The sequence below is a fragment of the Lampetra fluviatilis genome, chromosome 9, assembly GCF_964198595.1.
Source record: "Lampetra fluviatilis chromosome 9, kcLamFluv1.1, whole genome shotgun sequence".
Taxonomy (NCBI): Eukaryota; Metazoa; Chordata; class Hyperoartia; order Petromyzontiformes; family Petromyzontidae; genus Lampetra; species Lampetra fluviatilis.
This window is the reverse complement of record NC_136283.1, coordinates 7,009,039-7,027,486: the sequence shown is the minus strand read 5'-3', so window position 1 is coordinate 7,027,486 and position 18,448 is coordinate 7,009,039. Positions and strand designations below refer to the sequence as shown.

The following is an 18,448-nucleotide window of genomic DNA, read 5'->3' as shown; positions in this document are numbered from 1 at the left end:
AGCACCACATTAAATACGCACTACAATTGCAATAGCTTAATAGTTTAAAGCGATTTGAAGCAAGTTTTATTTTCAAATTGGAAATACGGTTTGGGGGGGGGGGAGCAGAGCTTCGTGACGTATTATTTGAGGGGGGTCTGACTTTTTGTGACGCCGTGTGACTAGGGGGGGAGGGGGGGTCAAAAATCGGCCAAAATCTCGTGACGTCATTTAAGGACGGCCCCTAAGGACTTGTTTCAGCAGCCTGTTTCTCTCTCCCACCTGAAGATGATTGCTTGTGTGGCGATCTAAACATCATGATCTATTAGAAATCTAGCGAGAGAGCTACTGCAGCCAAAGGTTATATAGGTTTGTTAGCAGTTATTTCCGACTCTCTGAGTTACATTACCTTGGTAAATGTATTTACATTAACAAGCTAAATATCGCACTAACATCGCTGCTGCTCCCTTTTCTTCGATGCGGCGGTGGCGCTCGTTGTTTAATATGCTGAATGTCTCTCATTAACACGTTCCTTCGGAGTGGGCAGGTAGGAACTTGGTTGGACAGCGCATTTGTGCACGACAGACAAATATGCACGACAGACAAACAAATAATCCCTGGTGGGCAGTGTGGAACCTGTTGTTCCTACCTGTATAAAAGATAACTTGACTTGAGGTAGCCAGGCAGCCAGCCAGGTAGCCAGCCCCCTTAACTATCGGCCCCTCCCCCTTGCTTAGGCCCCTCCCCTTACCCCCCCCCCCCCCATATTCATAGGCCCCTCCCCTGACCCCCCCTCCCTTAGGCCCCTCCTCTGACCCCCCCCCCCCCTCAGGCCCCTTTCCTGACTCCCCCCTTCCTTAGACCCCTCCCCTGACCCTCCTCCCTTAGGCACCTCCCCTCTCCGTACCCGGCAGTAAGTCTCCACCAATCAAAGAGCTGTTTATATTATATATATTTATGCACGACAGACAGACAAAATATCCCTGGTGGTCAGTGTGGAACATATTGTTCCTACCTGTAACACAGCCGCTGCTGCGGGAGCCGTCTCACATTGACATGCTAATCTCTAATCTCGAGCAATACAATGGCTTCTTCAGCACCGTGGGGTTACATTAACAGATTGAGATGCTAATCTCTAGCAACACAATAGCCGAGGTATACCTAGCTCTGCGATCTTATATTTACTTGCAAATTCCATCTCTAGCCCCGCCCACTTACCCTTGGGTTGTACCCATCTCAAACCTATATAACCTTGGGCTGCAGTAGCTCTCTTGCTATATTTTTTCTTGCCTCAGCAGTCCGCCTACCGTATTTTTTCACCTGAAGACGATTGCTTGTGTTGCGATTAAAACGTGATTTTATTTTATTTTATTATTTTTCTATCTACATGACTTTACCGAAAGACCCAAAGAGTATGAATTCCTGGAGTCACGAAAGCTTTAAGTCGCTATTCCAAATTAAAATGAAATCATTTCATGAATTCAATCATCGATGTTTATTGTACATACAAATTAAGCGAGGATGGTAAATAGGATAAATTGATGCTTTTCAATGCAGTTTAAGGTAATCTACCTGACTAAAGCTCAAACCACGAACACATAATTTGGCATCACTATTGAATAATTTATAGAGTTTGATGTTCTGAGATGCCGATATCCAAAAAGGGTGCATTTTTCAATAATTTTATCTCTTGCCATAAATCAACAATAGATTGCCCAAGTGGTTTCCAATTTCCTGGATTCATGACAACCAAACATGGCAGTTTAAATCCCATGAACATTGGCTCAATTGAATGCTATGTTTTCGTCCAATGTGGATGTTTTCTTAACATACTTCTCTCAGTAACTAAAATAATAATTGTGCGTTTCTATCTACATGATGAACTAATTAATATCAGTGACTGATATCTGATCCGGTTCTGGGCTACCTCGATCGACTCAGCCTCAAATGAGGACCTGGTGGGGTGTATAAACATCAGAACTGGGGAGAAAAAAGTGGTGCTGACCATCAACCCTCTATTGTGCCGTGTCAAACTTCATAGGTGCTCTGTAACAGTGCTTGCCCCAACAGTGGGGGTCTTTGTCTTTGTTTAAACCTAGGTACGAGGAAGACGAGGGCATGATGTTGTCTGGTGTCATTTTGCTCCTCGTCCTCACGATCCAGGCTGTGGCAGCTCAGCAAGGTATGATACAATCCCACCACTCTGAAAGAATGTGCAATTCACGCTCTATACAGCACTCATTAGGATGTTCGATTTCACGGGACAAGTTATCACAAGCCTACTGGCTATCAACAAAGATTCAAAGGTTTGTTCATGAAGCCATCCATATATACAGACACAGAGACAATTTCAGGAAGGGAATAGACTGAGCAATCATTGGAAAGATGTCATCAACCACTTTGGGTCATGACTTGATTTGTGTTTTCTTGTCAACCTCCACCGTCAGCAGTGTGGGTGTGTGGAGCGAGGTGCAATGCTTTGATTGGTGTAGACCTACTGCCGGTGTAAACGCTTTCTCCTACATTAACATTAGCTGCCCCTTCCATCTCTAAACCTTTATAAACAGCTCTTTGCTTGGTGTAGACCGAGGCCTCGTCAAGGTAAGGTAAAAGTTAAAAGGTAAAAACAACGAGCCTACCTTTACCCGACCTTTTACCTTACCACAATACAATTGTTCTACCCTACCATTTAGCAGGTAAGGTAAAAGGTAAAAAGCAACGAGCCTACCATTACCCAACCTTTTACCCTTACCTCATACAAATTACCCGATTACAGGGTAATTACTGGGGTACTACTACACATGAACAAGGTTTATAACGGTAAATGCTAGGTAGAGCGCTTTATTCATATAGAATTCTCTCTATTCCAATTTTACACGCTTTCTCTGAACTCACTGTTGTTGTCGTTGTTGTTGCCGTTGTTGTCATTGTTGTTGTTGTCGTTGTTGTCGTATCCTCAAATCTTGTAAATCAATTTTAACCCACTTCCTAATGTGGTATCGACTGCAAACTTGGTATAATTCTAGATTTGAATTTGAATTTCATTTTTTACCTACGTGACTTTACCGAAATAACTAAATTTGGTATACTTATGTCATACTGATGACAATATATTCTATCATTAAAAAATATGTATTTGTATTTTTTTTTATATTATTTTTAATTTGTTATGTTTCGGCTTGGGTCTAATTGTTGATGGTCAACTGATGTTGGCTGTAATTGGCCACGGTCCCTTACGTTATGGCAAACTTCGGGACCACTTCCTGGAGTCGTGGAGTTCTGCCACTACTAGTACATTTCATAAAAGCGTGTTTTTTAATAAAGTTTGTTTTAATATTACTTATTAAATGGAGGCCACGGACTGCGCCACGGAGCTTTTAGCGGTAAACAAGGTACTGTAGTTACCGGGTAAAACTTCGTGCTTCCTTTACCCTACCGGGTAATTCTTCTGAGCTACCTTTACCCTACCCTTTACCTTACCACTTGGCATGTCGACACCTTTACCTTCACCCTTTTATCCGGTAAAAAGGGTAAATTACCTTACCTTGCCGAGGCCTATGTAGACCTACTGCCGGTGTCGAGCCCTCTCTTACATTCACATTAGCTGCCCCGCCCATCTCTAAACCTTTATAAGCAGCTTGCCCTCACAGGCTAACCTCCCTGTCCCTGATGACGACCGCTTGTGTTGCAATCGAAACGTCGTGATATATTTATTCACTTTATTTTGACTTTACCGAAAGAACGATAGAATATAAGTTATCACAAATGCCTTTATTATACAAATAGAGAAATCATAAAACCATGTACAAGCAATCCACCACATAAATTACAGTAAAGCAATACAACTTTTTACCCTTAGATTTATGCTAGTATCAGATATTGACAAGCACTTGGACAACAGATTGAAAAGTATTTATTTAGAACAGATGTTTGTGTTTAGTTTGTTTTCCTTCCCCCGCGCCTCGGATTAGCATGGTTGGTTACGTACGGTGCGAAAAGAAGTTCAACATACATACAAGATGCTTGTAATTTGCAGGGATATGCATGTAATTTAAACCTATACATAATATATACGAAAGATTATTCAGATTTTATCAATGTTCAAGTCAGTTACAGACGAGTCATCCTTGGTAACTGTATTGTTGCATGCAGCACAATGCATACTCTTGTATAAGCTCACTCTCCTGTGAAAACGCCCTGATCACACGCCACACCCCCTTTGTATTAACTCCTCGATCTTTTTGGAACATTCTGGAAGGTTCTTCTAATCTTCTCCATCTCTTTTCCACCAATCATGTCCCTTCTCCACCTCTCACTCTCCCCTCCCTATTTTCTCTTTCCTACCAAATCGCATTCTCCAAGTCTTCAACCAATCCCATGCTTTTCTGCACCAGGCTATGCACCAGCTGTCGTTGATTCATAATTTGTTCAAGATGTCCTTACATGACCCTTTCTCAAATATGACTAAACAATTCTATACCTCATAAAAGTACACATGTTATAGGTTTTCCAGTTAGATTGTGTAACTATAAATGTTTTGTTTAAACCCACCACCACCTTACACATACAATTCGTAAGGCTTGTTACAAAAACAAAATGATGTGTTACTATTTTGATTTAAAGCTTTCGTGACTGCAGGGATTCATATTCTTGGTTCTTTCGGTAAAGTCACGTAGAAGGGAAAGAACCAAGGATGTGTTACTAGTTCAGCACACCGGTGTTGAAGAGTAAACCCACAACATTTACCATTCGAGTACGAAGTTCCGTTGGTAATTACAACCAGCCTCATCAGGCGACAGCCAGAGTTGTGGATAAATGATATTTTGCTCTTAAATAGGATACATGTGATGTTGTCACTTGTGAGCCAATCGGGTGCGAAGAATGGAGGGGGTTATTGTAATCATTTTAATTGCAATGGATCTCTATTATTGGTTGGGTTATGCACAGTTAATCACCATAATAATTTGCATGCATGACGGGCATGCGTGATGCACATGCACACCATGTATGCACATCCAGCCGTTTTGGGTGCAAAAAAATCGCAATACCTGTTGGCTTATGTTGTGATCAAAACGTCGTAGTTTTTTGTGATTTTCTTTCACCCCATCTACGTGACTTTGCAGGAATTCATATTCTTTGGGTCTTTCGGTAGTCACGAAAGCTTTCAGTCAAGGTTTTTTGCTCACAGTTAATCACCACCGGCGTACCTGTAAAGGCATGCAGTTAAACAGTGTATGACTTAAATTTTGATTTAAAGCTTTCGTGACTGCAGGGATTCATATTCTTGGTTCTTTCGGTAAAGTCACGTAGAAGGGAAATAATAAAATAATAATAAATTATCACGACGTTTCGATTGCAACTCAAGCAATCATCATCAGGTGTGAAAACCACAGCAAGAAAAGTTTAAAACAAGTGGCGTTTTTTCTTAACGTGTATGACTTGATAATATGCTTCCAAGCAGCACTAAGCCTATATCTATAAAAACAGTTCACATTATTTTTATTTCGCTCAATTTCAATAGATTATCTAATTAGTCTTGGCTTTTTGTAACTAGTTTTGCACAAAACCTCAACATTATCAAAATCAATTAAGACAGCTTAATGATTAATGACACTAAATCATGACAATGTCCAGTCAGAACTCGCTGAGAGTTACGTGTTGGGCAAAACCGTGTTCGACAAATAATATACTTTATGGGAACATTTGGTTTGTGTTACTGAGTTCGAAATGACCACCCCCTCCTTTAACTAATTATGTATGATTTCCGCCCTTGATATTGTTCTAAAAGATACCGAATCTCTATTTTTTGTGTGGGTACACTCTTTATTTTTCAATCACACCTTAACACAAAACCCGTCACCATTACTCTTCCCACTCGCGGCCATTGCTCCACCCTAACATTGAATTTCCAGCTCAAAGATCGCCCCTAATATTGTCACTTGAACGTTCATGATTAACCACCTAGGTGTCTGAATGACTAAAGTCTTCTACGAAGGGGCAGCTAGATGCAATGTGTGAACATTTGCTTTGTGCCATTATGCGTGTTGAGTGTTACATTATTATACGAAAACATCAAAAAATATACATTGTATACATTGTAAATGAATCGTTCTCAGTCGAATTCACACCTTTCAACAGATTTAGCACTCTCACAGTACTACTTGTCAACACGAAGATGAGAATAGATTAAACACCACCATTGTGGTCCAAAAAACATACCTCATTTGGTAAACTGTGTATTGCCGAAACACGCATTCTTATAAAGACGCGATGGGAAAAGAATTCCTGTATTTGTATATTAAATAGATATGATGTGAGAACCAAACGACAACATTGTTTAACAAGTATATACACATATTCTTAATGAGTGTATTGAGGTGACAATTATTTTAATGCATTTAACACTTCCTTTCCAGAATCAGCCATTCGCCTGGTTGGAGGAGTAGGCCCATGTCAAGGCAGAGTGGAGGTCCTCTATAATGGCTCCTGGGGAACGGTCTGTGATGATTACTGGAGCATCAATGATGCCCAGGTTGTCTGCCGAAAGGTCGGCTGTGGAGCTGCTCTTTCTGCCCAATCAAATGCCTACTTTGGTCAGGGCAATGGCACCATCTGGCTGGATGATGTGACATGCAATGGGTCGGAGTCCTCTTTAGGAAATTGTTCTCACCTGCCATGGGGGCAACACAACTGTGTTCATGCTGAAGATGCTGGTGTTATATGCAGTGGTGTGTACGTCTCAAACTATGTTTACTTTTAATAATTTTTGCATGTTGTCCAGTCTGGAAAGAACCCACATGGCAAATTTCAAGTTCGTTGCATGTCAGGAAGTACGCTAAACATTTTGAACAGACACACATTCACAAATTTCCCTTTTATATACTTAGATAAACTATTGGCTTTTTACAATCACCATCCCTCCAGAATCAGCGATTCGGCTGATTGGAGGAGGAAGCTCATGTCAAGGGAGAGTGGAGGTCCTATATGCTTGTTCCTGGGGCACGGTCTGTGATGATTTCTGGGACATCAATGATGCACAGGTTGTCTGTCGCATGGTCGGTTGTGGAGTTGCTCTTTCTGCCCCATTAAATGCCTACTTTGGTCAGGGCAATGGCACCATCTGGCTGGATGATGTCAGATGCAATGGTTTTGAATCCTTTCTGGGACCATGTTCTCATCGCCCATGGGGACAGCATGACTGTAGCCACAGTGAAGATGCTAGCGTCGTTTGCAGTGGTGTGTACTTCTCAAAATATATTTTAATACAAGTTCCAAATATTATTTTTCTAATATTAAATGGTAATGAATTGCTGTATCTTTTATGAATGACAAAATGTTCATTCAGTTTTTTTTACTTTTGTCGGTCAATTAAATGCAACTTTAAAAATGAGCAATCTTAATTGGTTACAGCTCAAACAAGTGCATCAACCACGACAAGGCAGCCAACAACTCAAGCCCCTGGTGAGTATAAATTTGTCAATAAATGACGATGCAAATTCATACATTTTTCAAATCAAAAGATGGTTGTAAATGGAGGTCTATGTAATATGCATAACAAAAACACATTTTAAAAAAGTTGACTTTCAAATAATCAAAGTTAAGAAAGAATAAACATAACAATCTTACAATGGCATATAGTGAAGCTTGCCAATTTATTCAGTGCACATTTCTTTAATCCACAGAGACAGCCATTCGCCTGGTTGGAGGAGTAGGCCCATGTCAAGGCAGAGTGGAGGTCCTCTATAATGGCTCCTGGGGAACGGTCTGTGATGATTACTGGAGCATCAATGATGCCCAGGTTGTCTGCCGAAAGGTCGGCTGTGGAGCTGCTCTTTCTGCCCAATCAAATGCCTACTTTGGTCAGGGCAATGGCACCATCTGGATGGATGATGTGACATGCAATGGGTCGGAGTCCTCTTTAGGAAATTGTCCTCACCTGCCATGGGGGCAACACAACTGTGTTCATGGTGAAGATGCTGGTGTCATTTGCAGTGGTGTGTACTTCTCAAAATATGTTTGTTTAACGCTTTAGGTGCTAAAATGCGTCTAATATATAAAGGTAACATTACAATGACAGAGTTTATTAAATATAGTACTGTAAATATGAATGGCATTACTTTTTGGTTCTTTCAGTAAAGTCAGATGAAAGAAAATAAATGAAATAATAGAATACAACGTTTAGATTGTAACACAAGCAATGATCATCAGGTACGAATGAATGAGAAAAAACAAACCTAATAAACTTAGAAATATAATGCAATACAACACAGAGAGTCGGCTAACATAACAGTCAACACCCTACCTGGTTGTTTACGTTCTTCCAAAGAGTGTTAAATTGGAAGTTAAGTGTGACATTTTAGAGAGAGACAAGACACAACACGGAGACACATAGACAGACACACAAGCAGAGAGAGACAACACAGAGACAGAGAGAGAGAGAGAAAACTAACTTAAATCCTCCCCATAGAGGTGGTTTAAATTTGATTTGGATTTTCTTAACCTCAGATGAAGGAAACACATTTTAACATTCACTTTATTGGTTACAGCTCAAACAAGCTCATCACCCACTACAAGGCAGCCGACATCTCAACTGATTGGTGAGTTTATACTTTTGAATTTATGTAAAAATGAAACGTCCTGCAATGAAAGTTTGGTTCCAAATGGTAGCATGTGTGATATATTGACTTTCTACAATCACTTTATCTCCAGAATCAGCGATTCGCCTGGTTGGAGGAGGAAGCTCATGTCAAGGCAGAGTGGAGGTCCTCTATTCTGGGTCCTGGGGCACGGTCTGTGATGATGGCTGGAACATCAATGATGCCCAGGTCGTCTGCCGAAAGCTTGGCTGTGGAACTGCTCTTTCTGCCCAATCAAATGCCTACTTTGGTCAGGGCATTGGCACCATCTGGCTGGATGATGTGACATGCAATGGGTCGGAGTCCTCTTTAGGAAATTGTCCTCACCTGCCATGGGGGCAACACAACTGTGTTCATGGTGAAGATGCTGGTGTCATTTGCAGTGGTGTGTACTTCTCAAAATATGTTTGTTTAACGCTTTAGGTGCTAAAATGCGTCTAATATATAAAGGTAACATTACAATGACAGAGTTTATTAAATATAGTACTGTAAATATGAATGGCATTACTTTTTGGTTCTTTCAGTAAAGTCAGGTGAAAGAAAATAAATGAAATAATAGAATACAACGTTTAGATTGTAACACAAGCAATGATCATCAGGTACGAATGAATGAGAAAAAACAAACCTAATAAACTTAGAAATATAATGCAATACAACACAGAGAGTCGGCTAACATAACAGTCAACACCCTACCTGGTTGATTACGTTCTTCCAAAGAGTGTTAAATTGGAAGTTAAGTGTGACATTTTAGAGAGAGACAAGACACAACACGGAGACACATAGACAGACACACAAGCAGAGAGAGACAACACAGAGACAGAGAGAGAGAGAAAACTAACTTAAATCCTCCCCATAGAGGTGGTTTAAATTTGATTTGGATTTTCTTAACCTCAGATGAAGGAAACACATTTTAACATTCACTTCATTGGTTACAGCTCAAACAAGCTCATCACCCACTACAAGGCAGCCGACATCTCAACTGATTGGTGAGTTTATACTTTTGAATTTATGTAAAAATGAAACGTCCTGCAATGAAAGTTTGGTTCCAAATGGTAGCATGTGTGATATATTGACTTTCTACAATCACTTTCTCTCCAGAATCAGCGATTCGCCTGGTTGGAGGAGGAAGCTCATGTCAAGGCAGAGTGGAGGTCCTCTATTCTGGGTCCTGGGGCACGGTCTGTGATGATGGCTGGAACATCAATGATGCCCAGGTCGTCTGCCGAAAGCTTGGCTGTGGAACTGCTCTTTCTGCCCCATCAAATGCCTACTTTGGTCAGGGCATTGGCACCATCTGGCTGGATGATTTGACATGCAATGGGTTGGAGTCCTGTTTAGGAAATTGTCCTCATCTGCCATGGGGGCAACACAACTGTGGTCATGGTGAAGATGCTGGTGTCATTTGCAGTGGTGTGTACATCTCAAAATATGTTAAAACTTTAAGTTCTAAAATGTGTGAAAGTTTGGGATATATTTGTTACTGTATATATTAATTGCACTGTCTGTAGCTCAGCTAAAGGGAAACACATTTTAACATTCGCTTTATTGGTTACAGTTCTATAAGCACATCAACCAATGCAGGGCAGCTGAACACTCAACCTATTGACGATAATACATTTGTCAATAAATGTATATGCAAATTTATTCATTTTTAAATCAAAAGTTGGTTATAATTAGAAGTATACGTCATATCTGTAAGAAAAAACCACCCATGAAACATCATTAGCAGCCAGATTTCTTTTTATCATTGTCAACATCATGCATAATAATTGAATAATGTATGGCCATTCTCAATCCACTGCTGGATAAAGGCTTCAGTTTGCCATGTCAGTTATTGGGTTATTTGACAATCCATGACCATCTTCGTTCATTTTGGTTAAGTTCTTATTCACCTATAATTTTAAATAGTATCTGTATAATATCACTTAATATTATATGCAATTAAAAGCCCTGCTTTAAATTTGTATTCTAAAATCCCTGTGAAATGTGCTTATAAAAATATCCTATTCTGGTCATTATCTTTAATGGTTTATGATGTAAAATTATACATAAAATGCAGAATACAGCAGAAATCCAATAATCCACGTTGGTTTGGGGAGAAATAATTGCAGATCTTGTCATCGGTGCCCCACCAACATTCAAAGAAAATATTTTCGCGCCAATGCGGTGTGGTGTGAGTTGTGTGATGAAAGAGCCACGTGATTCTACAAATACTAAAAATAAAAGATGGATTACAGTGCAAGCACGGCACATGACTAGCGGCTCCAATTAATCTTCTGTAAATTTGTGGGTTGTAACATTTTATAAGACCCAACTGGTGCAAATCGATCATGAGCGTATGGTATAGAATTTTTTCAGCATTTTTTAGACCTCAAATCCAAGATTTAGAAATGCAAACAAATATTTTCTCCTAATAATATCACATCAGCACGACTAGTTTCTACAGATGTAAAACTAAAATGTCGCTGAATAATGTTTTGCCAAAATCTTAGCTCATTTTCCTGCAGCTAGAGGTGGGACAAAGTCATTGTTATGCAAGTCCAAGTCGAGTCGCAAGTCATCAAATTCATGACTCGAGTCTGACTCGAGTCCAAGTCACATGACTCGAGTCCACATCTCATAGGTGGGACAAAGTCATTGTTATGCAAGTCCAAGTCGAGTCGCAAGTCATCAAATTCATGACTCGAGTCTGACTCGAGTCCAAGTCACATGACTCGAGTCCACACCTCTGCCTGCAGCTCTGCCCCTGCAGTTCCACGTTAGCTCTGGTCACTTCGGGAGAACGTGGTTCACAGTGCACGTAGCATTTTTTATTTGCCACGGTATTCCACGGATTCCAGGAGCAGTCACAAATCACCAATAATCTGTGATTTACAGGGATTCACAGATCATTGCATTTCTGCTCTATAGTAAAGAGCTGTTTACCTTCGGTCGAATACGGTCACATGACAGGGGGTACATGACTCCATGTAGTTTTGATGCTCGGCTGGTTTTATAAAGAAAAAAACACGATGTTAACCTTTGGATCGTCTGCGGGTTATCATTAGGTAAAATTAACATCAATAAAAAGGTGTAAAAATTGTTGTGGTTAAATGTTTGTTCGAGATAAAAAAAAAACTAATTGTATCACGGTTGGCTACGTATCGTACGAAATCAGTTCAATGTCCATCGTGGCTCATTGACATGTTATCTAAGCAATAACTTTTCTGCATTCTGTTTACTCCAGATTCAACCATTCGCCTGCTTGGAGGAAGCCCATGTCAAGGCAGAGTTGAGGTCCTCTATGCTGGCTCCTGGGGCACGGTCTGTGATGATTATTGGGATATGAATGATGCCCAGGTCGTCTGTCACATGCTCGGTTGTGGGGCTGCTATTTCTGCCCCACAAGTTGCCTACTTTGGTCAGGGCAATGGCACCATATGGCTGGATGATGTCAGATGCACTGGTTCTGAATCCTCCCTGGGATCATGTTCTCATCGCCAATGGGGGCAGCATGACTGTAGCCACATTGAAGATGCTGGTGTCATTTGCAGTGGTGTGTATGTTGCTAAATCTTTCACTAGAATTTAACTAAATGTTCATATGTGATAACTTAATTTGCATGTTGTATTATTTTGGTGTCATTCAGTAATGATCGTAATCTTTTATGCGTTTGTCAACAGCCAATCGCTGGTGCTCTACATATCTTAGTAATGCAAATGGAAGCATTCTTTCAAGTAACTTTGGCAGCCAGTGTGGTGCGAGTACCCCTTACACGTGGATGATAAAAGCATCTCCTGGCAAAGTTATACTTCTTCAGTTTACCTTGTTTAGGTTTGTATACAATACACCCCAAATGTCACGTTTTCCTATGGCTAAAATACTATGTACATGCCTGTTCTCTTGCACATCTTGGAAGCGACTCAGGGTTGAGCCTGGTTAACATTTGGATGGAAGGCCACCAGTGCATACAAAATATTGTAGGTGTGGGGCTGCAGGTCGCCGACATATTTCAGTTGAGCAATGGATTGTTAAATCTATCAGTGCAGAGCTTTGAATTGAACCCTGAATTGAAAAACAGCATTCTCATGCTCAGCGATCGTTTCTTGTTAATTAAATAACATTACTTGGATTCACACCGTTTTACAGTTTAGAAGAATGTACTTGTTTATTGTAAATTTTTACAATATCTTTTCCTTTTTCTATTCAACTTCAACGTTTCTCACGATAAATAGTGAATATCAACTTCCCTTGTTAAAATAACATTTTAACAAAATTACATTTTAACGGAAAAATAAGCTCTGCATTTCACACATTAGCGCTTCAGAGCAGAAAAAGGCAGGAATATTGACTGGCTTGTCGATTGAGTTGTGTCTTGAAAACACTGAAGTTGCAAGAAATATTTTATATGAAAGGTCTGATGAGTTTGTTTCTGTACGTTTTCATAATTTTGTCACACGGATTTGCAAAAAAATGTATTCCAACTAATTAATGTACTATTTAGATTGTCACCCAAACATTGTACCAAATTGGTGGAACCCCATGAGCAGAGCCCTTACAAAAACAAATTCAGAGCCAATCGGTATCTATGGGATTGCTGAGGAGATTCTGCATATTTGCAGAAAATGTAATCCACCATAAACCACTTACTTTGAGCCATTCCAAAATTGTACCATAAGCAATGGCAGAATGGTTAGTTTCTTTCGTAGAATTGACCATCATTATTCCAAAAAAGTGATACAAAAATAGATGATACCCAAAATAGATAAATGAATCTTGATTTAAAGCTTTCATAACTGCAGTAATTCATATTCCTTGGGTCTTTCGGTTAAGTCACGTCGATAGGTTCAAATACATTTTGTTGTTATTTTCTTTGAACCTATCCACGTGACTTTACCGAAAGACCCTAAGAATATAGATAAATGAATCCTGAGCTTTGTAAAAAAAGAAAATAATAGGCTTTACCCTTTTTGGAAATAATACAGGTATTAAGATGTTCATAGACATTTTAGAGTTTTAGTTAGTAGCGAATTCAGCATGAAGCAAAGACTTCAACAATAATCCTAACAACTTCAGTCCTTGTCAAATATCTGAACTTGTCTCAGATCAATTTTGCCTTAAATGAGCATCTGGCATGGCATGTAAACATCAGCACTGTGTCGTGGTCTCCAGTTTCTGTGCAATATCCGCAGCAGTCGGTGCTTGCTATTCGCATTTCCCTCTATAGCCTATTAGGCTAAATGGCGGATCTCTGTCTGAGTTTACGTGTGTTTGTGTTGTAGTCTATCCAGTGACTGCTTGAATGAACGTGTGGACATTTACGATGGAAACATCACAACTCCTGACACTAAATTGGCAACATTCTGTGGATCAGATGTCCCACCAGCAATCAGATCTCTCTACTCTAACGTAACTTTGGTTTGGACTAAGCAACAAGTATTGTCAGGTTTGTTCCATAACATTTTCCACATTTTTGGCACTTGATGTTATTCACTGTGACTGCGTAAATTATTACAATGACAATTATGACCCCATCGGTAGGAAACAATGGAATTTTTCGCATGTGAAAGCTACACACCGACTGCCTTATAAAATGTATCGATGTACACCAGGCCTTTATCATTCACTCACTCTCCCCCAGCAGATTAATTAATTGTCACGATCTGGGGTCAAGAGTCGATTTAAGAACCAATTTGTTTTATCCCATGATTAGTCTTGTTTGTATTGTTTGTTTTTATTTCTGCATTTTTGTTTGCTCAAGTAGAGTAAATGCAGCATGAGTGTAATTTATATAATATACATAAATAATGTATCGATTTCTATCAATGCATTGTTACATATCCAGTTTGTACATATTCATTATTTTCATTTGCAGGTGTGTATATGTTTTCATGTTTTTTTTTAATTTGTTATTCTTATTTTGTTGTCTGATTCTAGGAAGGGGGTTTCAAGTGTCATATACGTCCGTGACACCCTTGGATCCCATTCGTGGTACGCTCTTTATTGCATATAATTGTAACATAATATCTGTCTGCACAGATAATATATACAGGTGCCATTAGTCTGTGGTTGTAATTCAGGTGGAAATGCAGCTCTTGTATTAGACGAACATAAGCATCATGGTCAATTTAATGGATCTAGTGTCATCCTCATAACTGAGCATTGATGCCTAATGACAGATACTTTCCACCATTTATGAGATTCAGCACCACACACATTTTCCACGAACTGGTCTTCTTTTTCCCCTTTCCGATTATAATTTCTCTATATAGAACCATACTCATAATTTTTAAAACACTTTAATAATGTTTCCTGCTTTTCCATTTGTTAAAAATCAGCCGACAGCTTTTTCTGGTTGTAGACATTCTCTCTCAAAATGTATTTCATGATAGCAGATAATTTTTTCAATGTTTCTGTAACATCACATTTCAAACACATGACCTCTTTTCTTGTCACACTTGCTCCATGTTAATGTGTTATGGCATATCCCGCTACAATTCACACCAAAGCCTTCGTATCGTAAGTCTCACTTTCCAATTTATTTGTTTTGATATGTAAAATATGAAACCGTTTCCAATATTTAGATCAATAATTTAATATTTTAAAAGGTAGCTGGACATTTAAGGGTTATGGTTAATGAATGGCCTTTGAATTGTTAATGTATTTTCTGCTGACATCACTCAATCTTTTTTTATTCTTTTATTTTTCAGCATGTGGCCAGGGCTCTCTCATTCAGACTCCTTGGCTTGCCAGTCTAGTCAATGGAAACGTTACATGTGATGCAACACTCATCGGTGATAGGTGGCTGATAACAGCCGCTCACTGTACCCAGAATGCCAGGTATTTTGCCCCTCTTCTGTAACTCTTTATGGTAACTCTTCATGGTAACTCTTTATGGTACACGACCATTCTTATTATACAAATTACTCATGTACTTTATATTTTATATATGTGTAGGGGATTAACGCGCTCCAAGGGGGGAAATTGGAAAGACGTGTGGGTTATGGACAGTGGGGTCGCATCAGGGCAAGCAGGTGTTGCTGGGGGATAATGGCCGGAGAGAGACGGCTCGTTAGGTGATTATGGGATGCAGAGCAGTGATTGGCCGGATGTTGTTGTCAGGGACAAGCACGTCTGGGGATGGGAGCAGGTGGCGGTGGGGACCGCAGTCGCGGCGCGTCGGTGGGGACGCCGGGTAATTAATTGGTAATTAAGAGGACGGGGATAAATACGGGAGCGGCAAAGTGAGACGAGGAGTTGTGCTGGGAGCTGGACGGAGACAGTCGAGGAGAAGAAGAAGAATAGGTTAGTAGTAGAGACGGAGAAGAAGAAGAGATGAGAGGTAGGATAGGCTAGCAGTGGAACGGGAACAGAGAAGACACGAGAGAGGGAGAGAGACAGTCGGAGTGAGATGGAGAAGCCGAGAGAGAGCGAGACAGTCAAAGCCGAGACAGGCGAAGCAGAGAGGAGAGTCTGGGAGAGAGAGATGGAGAGAGAGAGGTAGGGAACGGAGCGAGCGAGGCAAGCAGAGAACACGCTGAAGTCTCGGTTGTGGAATGTAAATTGTTTTGTGAGATAAAGTGACGACGGAAAAAGAAGAAGTTGTCCGCGTAAAGTTCAGCACTACATATGTGTAATACATAGTTTCGAATAGCACAGTTAAAATGGACACTAATTATTTACTGCCCTATACATCACATCAAACATTTTAAAGGGCATCTCCTCTGCAGTAGCAGCTGTCACTGTGGACACAAGCTGATTCGCTAGTTATAATCCAATTTGGTATTTAAACGTGCAAAAACTCACTTTGTCATCGATAAGTGGCAGCCAATTGCAATTTAAGACACATTTATGGAATCTGTGCTTTGCAATTAGAAGAAGCCCCTGATAAATGCAATGTCAAATGTATTTTTTTTTGTTAAAGCTGGAAACAAAATGTGGCTCTTCAGGTGTGGTCTTTTTGGTGAATCTGTGGTGAGCATATCTTCTCTAAAGTTTTTTCCACGCACTACTTCGGGCATCGTCAGGAGTTGAATGCAGGTAAAGTGAAGATGTCCACAGTAGTGCGTGGCACACGCTTTAGAGAACACGTGATCAACACGCTGTCTAACATGGAAGACCACACTTGCATTAGGAGTGGGTGAAAACACCTACTACGTGTTCTAATGCAGTGCTGTGTTGTAGCCTGCAGGTTCAAGGTTGGCAGGCTCTGCTGGGCCAGTACCCAGTCAGAGGTGTCGTTCGCTTCCTACACAAGTTCGCCGTGCGGAGAATCATCGCACACGGGCAATTCTCCACATCACTCCCACAGGACTATGACTTGGCACTGGTGGAGTTGGCACGCCGTGTGCCCATCTCAGACATCGCCTCACCGGCTTGCGTCCCATCAGACAGCCCCAGTTTCCCCAGCAGCACAACAACTTGCTACTTGACCTCCTACCCCGGTGAGACTTCGCTCAGTCAATGTCACCTGCAACTGAACACATACAGCACGAGAACTGCAGCACCTGACTTGCTGTCAGGGCTTGAGATGTGCAATTGAAAGACGTCTAATTAATGTTGTGCTGTTTATGCATGCAGTAATTAATGTTCGTGTATATTTTAATCTTTTTCAGCCTTCACAAGCGGTGTTGAAATTCGCATCGTCCCACAAAGAACCTGTGCCTCGTCGCGGAATTATGGATCATCGGTGAATGTGAGGATGCTCTGTGCTGATGTATCAGGTCACCCATCTGCATGTTGGGTAAGTCACATATTAGATGCTGTTTAACCAAAATCCCTTGGCTCAAAAAACTGTGTAATTGTGTTTGTAATTCTACACACTTTGAGATTATTTCCATATCAGCATTTTATAACGATTGATATTCCTTTTGAAGTGCTGAAAGGATAGTTCATTAATCAAAAGTTAACTTTACGGTTTGTTAACATTCTGTATGTAGTATTCACTTATTGAAATCACGCCTTTACAATATTACACGACTTGTAGCAGCATCTCATTATAGCTCCTAGCCAAAATTTGCTTTATTTTGATCAAAGATGCATACATATATAAAGGTCTAATATGATAGATATAAAACGCATTTAACAATTATTTTGGAAACGCATCTCCTTTGGATGGTCAGATTAGTTCAAATGGAATCACCATAATGCTCACAATTAATGAATTTTGCCATAATTTCCCTTCTTGGCACAAAGAGCCCAACTGCTATGTAATATTGCATGCAGTGTAATACTGTTAAACTTCTCTCATTCATGTCGTACAATTTCCCACTACTACTGGATGTGCAAAAAAAATGCACATAGTAGGATAAACAGAGCACTTCTGCATGACTAAATGAACATTATAGATTGAATTTCCCAACACCTCCTGGTGACTCATCTGCAAAGTTACACAGATGTTTTTATGTTGAACTTATTTCACACCGTGCTAATCGGGGGTGCGATTAGCAAAATTTTTTTTCTCACATACCACGCTTGTCCACGGATATTGGGAGTTGTGAGTGATAGGGCCATGGATAAGAGGAGTGTCGCAGTATTTATTTTTTGTCATGGCAGGGCAACAAAGGAGGGGCAATCTCCTGCTTGAACACTGATGGGCGGTTGTACGTGGTGGGGCTTGCCAGCTGGGGCCGGCAGTGCTCCCAGCCAGGCACTCCAGGAGTGTTCACCTTCATCTCCAAGTACAGCACCTGGATTAGCCAGCAGCAGCGGCAGGTGTAGAACAAACATTGGTGGAATCCAGCTGCAGTACTGCACACGTAAGTATGTGCTCTAATAATAATGATTCGTAATTTAAACTTGTGTTGCTGCGCAATGTACGACTACGAGGCAGGTTCCGTTAGGGGCTCACGCCA

At 40.4% G+C, this 18,448-nt stretch overlaps 1 protein-coding gene across 1 annotated transcript in view; it reads left to right on the top strand.

The window, feature by feature from the left end:
* The window catches only part of LOC144934173 (scavenger receptor cysteine-rich domain-containing protein DMBT1-like), a 127,605-nt gene that overhangs the window by 107,633 nt on the left and 1,524 nt on the right, over positions 1–18,448 (top strand). The window contains exons 37-47 of the mRNA XM_078859719.1: positions 6,904–7,215; positions 7,390–7,440; positions 7,662–7,973; positions 11,842–12,150; positions 12,278–12,428; positions 13,877–14,040; positions 14,532–14,585; positions 15,305–15,434; positions 16,779–17,038; positions 17,210–17,337; positions 18,150–18,352. Of these exons, the coding sequence (XP_078715845.1) occupies positions 6,904–7,215; positions 7,390–7,440; positions 7,662–7,973; positions 11,842–12,150; positions 12,278–12,428; positions 13,877–14,040; positions 14,532–14,585; positions 15,305–15,434; positions 16,779–17,038; positions 17,210–17,337; positions 18,150–18,314 (2,036 nt within the window). The 3' untranslated portion in view covers positions 18,315–18,352. The remainder of the gene's footprint in view (positions 1–6,903; positions 7,216–7,389; positions 7,441–7,661; positions 7,974–11,841; positions 12,151–12,277; positions 12,429–13,876; positions 14,041–14,531; positions 14,586–15,304; positions 15,435–16,778; positions 17,039–17,209; positions 17,338–18,149; positions 18,353–18,448) is intronic.